At 39.7% G+C, this 7800-nt stretch overlaps 1 protein-coding gene across 1 annotated transcript; it reads right to left on the reverse strand.

Annotated features, from left to right (window-relative positions):
- Positions 1–6021: 6021 nt before the first annotated feature.
- Positions 6022–7375, reverse strand: foxd1 (forkhead box D1). The gene is made up of 2 exons (XM_038805453.1): positions 6356–7375; positions 6022–6257 (listed from the first exon to the last, which is right to left on the reverse strand). Exons 1-2 carry the CDS (start codon positions 6912–6914, stop codon positions 6169–6171), a joined length of 648 nt encoding a protein of 215 aa, XP_038661381.1. The 5' UTR covers positions 6915–7375; the 3' UTR covers positions 6022–6168.
- Positions 7376–7800: the final 425 nt, after the last annotated feature.

Below are 7800 nucleotides of genomic sequence, written 5' to 3' on the forward strand. Positions count from 1 at the left end.
CGTGTCTTCACAATCCACAACATGACTGGAACTACCCCATTCACGGTTGCTCTGAACCCCTGTGTGAATGATTCGGAGACCTAATTTAACAAATGGGGGGATTACTAAAACCTTTGGGCGCTTCAGCCATCACGGGACCTGTTCAAATGAGGAAGTTCCATTTGAAGAAAAATGACAATGCGAAAAGGACACGCAGAAACGGCCAAGAACAAACACGCAATCTGCAAAATTATTTAGCACAGTAAATCACGCCACGTACTCTAAAAATGGAAGAGGCCCTCGTTATTATTGCATTGACCCTTAGATCTGTGACATCTATTCGAGACTACACACGTGGATGAGGGTAATTATTGAAAATTTAAACTGAATGGAATCAAATTGAATAAACTAGGAGGAGCATTATCAAATGGAGTGGTCTCTTAGAAAAGTGTAATTCTACTGAAGTCTTTGGGGTCATCACTAAAAGCCCACTCTACCTGAAGTGTGAGTTTTTCCACTTAATTTGTGTATCCTCTGTTTAAAATTGATATTGTCTCCTTTTCCCTCACTCCCTGCTCTGTAGACGAGTTAGAAGATGGAAATTATATCGAACTGTATTAATACAGGTGGAAAGGTATGTTTTGACCCACCGCATGCAGTTGCAATTTGTTCCTCCTGTCCTTCGTTAATCATGTCATGAAACCCTATATCACCCTTACACTTTGCACAGACAAGAAAATAAGCGGAAACACACCCCAGCGTGCCTGGACTAATGGTAGTCCTAACTCAAATGCAACATCCCTCTTTTCACCTCGCACTGGGGTTTAAATATGTTGCCGTTCTGGATATTCTGCCGTCGCTATGTTGTTGTTTTGTTTCCTGCTGTGGAGTAAAATATGGCCCAGCAGTAAACACGTAGGTACCTATAGAATTTTTGCAAATGCATGCAAAGTTAATTCAAAATACAAAGCAGAGCGTTCAATGGGCTGACATTCTAACAGCATAATAGGTGCATTGAATTAAAATCCCTACTCTCCCATACACATCCACTTGACGATTTAAAAAAAAATTATTTCCCACACAGGTGCTTAAAGATGACCAACGACTTCTAAAAGTAATTTACAATAGCACGGGGTAATGTTGTAGAAATGAAGTAGCCTGAAGGATCTAGCGTACAACGAGCCGGCTGAAACATAAATTAATAACTTCCCTCGGCTACTTACTCGCAATACGTGCTTTCAAACAAATGTAATATTTGGCTTTGGAATTTGTTACAGTGACCCGATTCCACCGCTGCCAACTTCTAATGAATTCTATTTTTTTGCTAAAAGACCCTCAGCAAAAAGCAATGTCCAATTGATCACTGCCTCAGAAATTGAATATAGATGCCTTGGGCCTACATGTTAAAAAGTTAACGTATTAACATAGATTTTATTTTTCTCATCGATGTATTAATTTCTATACACTCGAGTGTTTATAGATATATACAAAGGTGTATTGGTATCTAAATGGGTGCCAAAATTAAACAATTTATATTCGATTATATGTGGCAAAGAACTATGTTCGACTTCCAACTCACCGCTCCTCGTTTACAACAAGCCGGAGTGCCATACTGGAAATTATGCCGCTTGCCACAAGATTATCCGCAGCATTTTCACATCAGAGCGCATGGTTCCATACCGAAACCCAAAGGGCGCTTCAAAAAACATCACACTGAATGTAAAACTCGTTCACCTTTCTGACGTGTCTACGGTATCCTAACATGGAGGAAAGCATGATGAAGTAGAGGGGTGAACAGACAGAACAGAAAGAGGCTGGTAGATCCCGAAGCTCTTGCGACTCTTCTCGCGGCAAGAAATGACTCTGACATATGTGCATTCACTTAGATTTCATTTTAAAAACACTCACAAAACTTGTCCAACTTTTTTGTTAGCATACGGCATGAAACTATGGGAGAAACTGATCTTAATTATTGCTATGGGCGGTTAAAATTAATTCCCCTTCCATCTCTCCCCAGCACAGACTCGCTCAGTGTTTTTCAATAGCACGAGCATAGCACAACACTTGGTGCAAAAAGTTTTATTATCCAGAGCCTTAGAAGATACCTTACAATTGTCTACTTAAGTCTAAAGTGCGGGAACTTTATGGGTGGAGGTGTGTGCATATATACACACTCACATATATGCGTGTATGTGCACATGTAGGCACACGCATGTATGTATGTGTGTGAGAGCATATATATACTCATATATATCTATGCGTATGCCTATACACACACACACATATCTGTATGTGTGTCTGCATATATGCACATTCACACATATATTTGGATGTGTGTGCATATACACACACATATATCTGTATGTGTGCATGAATATATATAGGCATATATATATCTGTATGTGCGTGAGTGCATATTTACACTCATATATAGTATGTGTGTATGCATATATACACTCACATATATATCTGTATGTATATGCATCTATACACACATATGTCTGTATATGTGCATGCAAATATACACATTCACATATATTTGTACGTGTGCATATACATCGCTCACATATATATCTGTGCGCATTTTCCACATTCACGCATATATTTCTATTTGCGTGTGCACACATATCTGTATGTGTGGGTATATATATATACATACACTCTGTATATGTGTGCATTTATACACGTATATTTCTGTATATGTCCGTGTTCATATATACACACTCATTTATATATCTGTAAGTGTGCATATTCACACACACATAGATCTGTATGTGTATGTTTGTGCATATATACACACACACACACACACATATCTGTATATTTGTGCATATACGCAGATATGTATGCATTTGTGTGTTTAGTAAACCATCGTGATAGTTTCAATCTGCCAGTAGCGCCAATCGCCTAGCTTATCTTTTTGTAATCTTTTCGTGCCCCAAGTCTTTCTGTTACATGTCATGAGCGAAACCTGGTTTGATTTGTTTATAATGGCAATTTAAATCAATTTACTTCCAGCTCCTGGCACTTTAGGTCCACCCCCCCCCCCCCCCCCCCCGTCAAATGGTGCATGAGAAGCAGAACTCTGCAGATTTCCAGAATGGATGTATAAAACCTCAGCGTCCTAATGTGCTAATTGGGCTCTTGGTTGTTGGGGAGATTGCAGTGCTGATTCCTCTGCGTTTATAGCAATTGCCTATTTGTCGAGACGGGTCTTCTATCGTGTAAAACAATTACTTCAAATAGCTTTACTGAGCTTCAAAGAGTTATTTACTTGCTAAAGGAAATCGTTTTGCCAGAAATATTGACGTTCTTTGTTGTCACACCTGCAATGCACTAAATAGAAAAGTTGTCGCCGCGATTTAGTCCTTTGCCATTCAACCCTTAGTACAACTTTGGATTTTCTTTGTACACAGCAACTGCTTATTCTTGCTGACTGCAAAGGAGGGAGTGAATGCACTGGCTGTAACGAAAACTGACATCGCCTTGTTCCTTGTGTGAATTAAAATCCAGATATTACTCGCCTAAACTTATTTGAAAGCGTCAAATTTTATGTTGTGACAAGTGAAATAATGTAATGTGGAATGATGCATTTCTTAACCGATTCTACTTTCTCCTCGCCTGATGACCTCGACCTGTTTTCACTGGGAGTTTGTCACCCCCAGTGGGCGGAGTTGCTTGTGTGTTATTATTTCGACAATTAATATTTGCGCTTCGTTTCGCAAAGTGCCAACATGTACACTTTAATATCACTGGTGGCGAGAACTTCGCGTTAGTACCTGCTCCTATTGTCTATATCTAAGTTTAAAGTCACAAATTATAGCTCTGCTAAACAAACTCTGCAATACTCGGCTATTGAAACAGAATAGAAATTCCAGAAGATTATCAGATTATTAGCAACAGCATTGATTTAAACAGTCTGATTAATAATTCCAGATCTGGCCAGTCAGTATATTAATATTCTAGTTAGGATTTTGCAGGGTTTAGATGATCAGTTCTTGATTAATGTCGAAATGGTTACTTAACATGTTATAAATTATGTATTTTAAATGTAGATATTTTGTACGGACGGTTATTCAATTTAATTATGCCGCGCGGTTCCTAAAAGATACTTTTAGAAAAGTATCTAAAAGATACTTTTAGAAAAGTATCTAAAAGATACTTTTAGAAGTATCTAAAATACTTCTGTAACAAGTCGGCTAAACTTTATATTTCGATGAGAATATTGAAACGCTCGGCACAACGTATTTCAAAGTGTTTTTAGGCCAAATGATCAGGCAACTTTGAAATCAATGTTGCTGCATTTGTCAAAATTAGACTAAATGCCAGAGTTTATTTACTGAGCCATTATTCAGGATCCCAGCAGAGCAGACTGGAGAGAAACCTGTTTCACTCCCATCTCAGTCTTAGCATTTTGCTTTCATTTCATTTTAGAGTCAACACTTGGTACAACGATTCATTATATAATTTGAGCCAACTGCACTTTATATCATAGCACACAAAACTGTAGACCTTAGAATGTCCCAGTCGATGAGGTGCACAATTGCACACGCGCGCGATTGTTGAAATTTCCGTGCACTAACATTTCAGTTTCGGGTAATGGCTTCTCCTTATCACCGCCTGACAGAAGATTACTAAAACAGTGTCTGCTCCTCAAGTAGACAGGGGTTCATTTAACAGTATTGGCACTTTGAGATTCAAGACGATTCTCAAAATGGGTGCAGCCAATTTCAAGCCAGTGCTTGGTCCCTTCGTTCATTTTTTTTTTAGTTTAAATAATGGAATGGGAATTATATTCAGGTCTGGCACATTAGGTTCAAATCCAACGAAGAATATATAACCTGGAATTTGAAATCAGTGAAAACCAAAGTATAAGTTCAAGCTGAAATCAAACTTGATTCCTCGTTAATTGTCAGGCAATTAGCAATGTTTAAAAAAAAAGAACAAATGTTGTATTCTGTATCAGAATATTTCATTATTCTGGAGAGGCCCTCTGAGTAAAACAGTGATTACAGTAAATGAAGGATTTAGATTCCCAGAACCATGTTATTTTATACAATTTTATTGATAACGTTTTGTATTTCAGAGGACTGTCAGTTCTATTTTGCAATGCATAGTTTAATGATAAACTATTTTTATTTCAGATTATATTCGCAAACTGTGCTGCAAATCTAACTTCACATTAAATTTAAATTAAATATATAATTTTTTTATCCTTCCCTTGTCCGCCAAAATCTGGTCACATTTCCACAACATTGCATCCCAAATCACAGATAATCTAATATGTCCAGACTTTCTTTACTGATGAACTTAAGCAAACACACCGAGAAATATTTTAAATTATAGATTTTATTTTTTTAAGAAAAGTGTGAAAATATTGCATTAAAATAATACAGGAATGTTGGCCAGTATCCATTTTTAAAACAATTTTTTTACCTTAGAGAGGTACAGAGTTTATAAAACGTAATATCCATATACAAAACACAGGTTAAAAATATCAGCTGAAAAGGCTTTTCAGAATCTTCTGTTTCACAGCTTTAAAAATCTGTCTTTTTTCAATTTCCCCATTATAATCTTTAAAGAGAAGGTTCTTACACTGAACGGAGCGTGCGGTCGATAAACCATTAGATGGCTTCATGTCTTTCAAAAACAGATTTACTTTGCATTGTCTTCAAAGGACAATTCAATTTTCTGTGTCAAGTTGAATGTTTACACCTGAGATGCCCTATACACACCATCAATGTAGGTTTGGAAATTATACCCATTTCTTTTTCTCAACACAGGCTTTGCAGATATTTCTGCATTCCAGCTCGAGTCTTTGGAAATGTACATAAATATATATACAGGATTAAGTCAGCTGAACCCTTGACTGTCCGTTATTCTGTTGACATAGAGGAAATGTACAAAAATAATCCTACCTTCAGATAGGCGTGCATTATATTTTATTAACAGCCGTTAACATTTGGAATCCTACCATTAAATTTCCCTGCATTGTGTATCACAGTTTCTTGGTGCAGATTTGGCAGAGCCGATGAAGAGGAAGGTATTGATGATAATAGAGGAACGGCTGGAGACTGGGCCGAGCAGCTGGCTGAACTGGCGTTGGCCCCGATGATATTTTCTATGGAGAATGGGGATCTTGATATGGCCGAGTTGTGTTTGACAGCTTGCACGGAGGGGAGAGTAGGGCTAAGCTGCGGGTAGAAAGAAGTCCTGGCTAGTTCGTTCGCGGGCAGTATGGAGGGCGGGGGGATGGGGTGGGCCTGCCTTGAAGGATGCTGAAAGGCAAAAACGGCAGAATGAGGGTGGTAAGCTTGGATCTGAAGCCCGTATCCACAGCCGTAAGGTCCGTAACCATAAGCAGGAATATAATTACCGTGCTCCCGGAGCAGATCCGCCGATTGCTGTCTTTTGAACCGTTTTCGTCTCCGTAAAAAGCTGCCATTGTCAAACATATCTGCAGATTCGGGATCCAGCGTCCAGTAGTTGCCTTTGCCCGGATTACCAGGCTCCCTGGGAATTTTTACGAAACAGTCGTTTAAGGACAAATTGTGCCTGATGGAGTTCTGCCAGGCGGGGAACTTCTCTCTGTAATAGGGGAAGCGATTACTGATAAATTCACAGATCTCACTCAGAGTCAGTCTCTTTTTGGGACTTTGCAGGATTGCCATTGTGATTAAGGCTATGTAAGAGTAAGGAGGTTTGACCAGGGGGTTTTTGCTGACTGGTTTGTAAGGGTCCCGGTTTGATGAGCTATCCACACAAGACGGTGATCGAGGCGTCAGGATCTCAGAGTGCATTTGGCTCCCCACTTCTCCAAAAGAGCTGCCCCCCTGGGCCTCGTCCTCCTCTCCTTCCGCTCCGTCTCCCACCACATCTATGTCGGTCTCTTCTGAGAGGAAGGACGCATCGGACATTTCAGAGCTCAGAGTCATAATCTGAACAGACCCAGGGCTGGAGAGCTGCTCCGAGAGGCTCCGGGGCGATTCTCAGCAACCTACCACCAGCTTCCCACATAAGGAATCACAGCAACAACACAAAAAGGCAAGCTGAAACAGGAAATTGTCCCTCCTGCCAACTTTCTCAATTCCTTTATAGCCTCGACTCCAAAGATCAATCGGGTCTCGAATCAACTTAAAGGAGATGTCCTTCTTGCAACCTTTTCTTGGGGAATGTAAAAAAAAAAATCACCAAATAGACCAGTTCTCAAACACAAATTATAAGCGAAGGGAGAAAGGGCGGTTCTCTCTGGAGCCTTATATTACAGCAGAGATCACATGGCTCCAAACGTCACCACAAAATTAGAAAATCTGATCACATTCCTCCTTCAGAATATCGAACAGGGAGTGCTGTACGATAAATAATTAATAGGCGGTGCGCTTCGTTCCTTCCACATGTGCCTTCAGTCTTCACATGATCCATCTTTAGGCTTCCTGTTTGTAAGGTTTCTTTATCCAGCACTTCTGTCCCCACCCCCACCCCAGAAAAAATATAAGGAAGGTAGTTCAGAATATCCCCCCACCTCCCAAATTAAAGAGTGGTAATCAAACCCATTGAATGGACACTTTAGCAGGGCTTATTGAGAAATGCAGGAATTGTATCATCGATTTAACCCAATGCAACGGGATTTTAATGAAGGGCCGGCGGCAAATTGCAACCATGAAACCAAACGGTATAAGACTCCCCTTCGCGGCTGCAATTTGCTCAGAAAGAAACATTTTCTCTTTTTTGTTTTAACAGCAAAGATTTCAGGTCCCTGGAGAAACTGTGGCGAATTGCAAACATTGCGCACTCCTAATTGCTGCCGCCACTTTTGAAGTC

The sequence above is a fragment of the Scyliorhinus canicula genome, chromosome 8 (assembly GCF_902713615.1).
Source record: "Scyliorhinus canicula chromosome 8, sScyCan1.1, whole genome shotgun sequence".
Taxonomy (NCBI): domain Eukaryota; kingdom Metazoa; phylum Chordata; class Chondrichthyes; order Carcharhiniformes; family Scyliorhinidae; genus Scyliorhinus; species Scyliorhinus canicula.

What these genes read in the sequence shown, in the direction of transcription:
- foxd1 (XM_038805453.1), bottom strand. Translation starts at nt 6,914, where the DNA reads ATGACTCTGAGCTCTGAAATGTCCGATGCGTCCTTCCTCTCAGAAGAG. An exon ending in GGATCTGCTCCGGGAGCACG is followed by an intron (nt 6,258 to 6,355) that starts GTAATTATATTC and finishes TTTGCCTTTCAG; the next exon opens with CATCCTTCAAGGCAGGCCCA.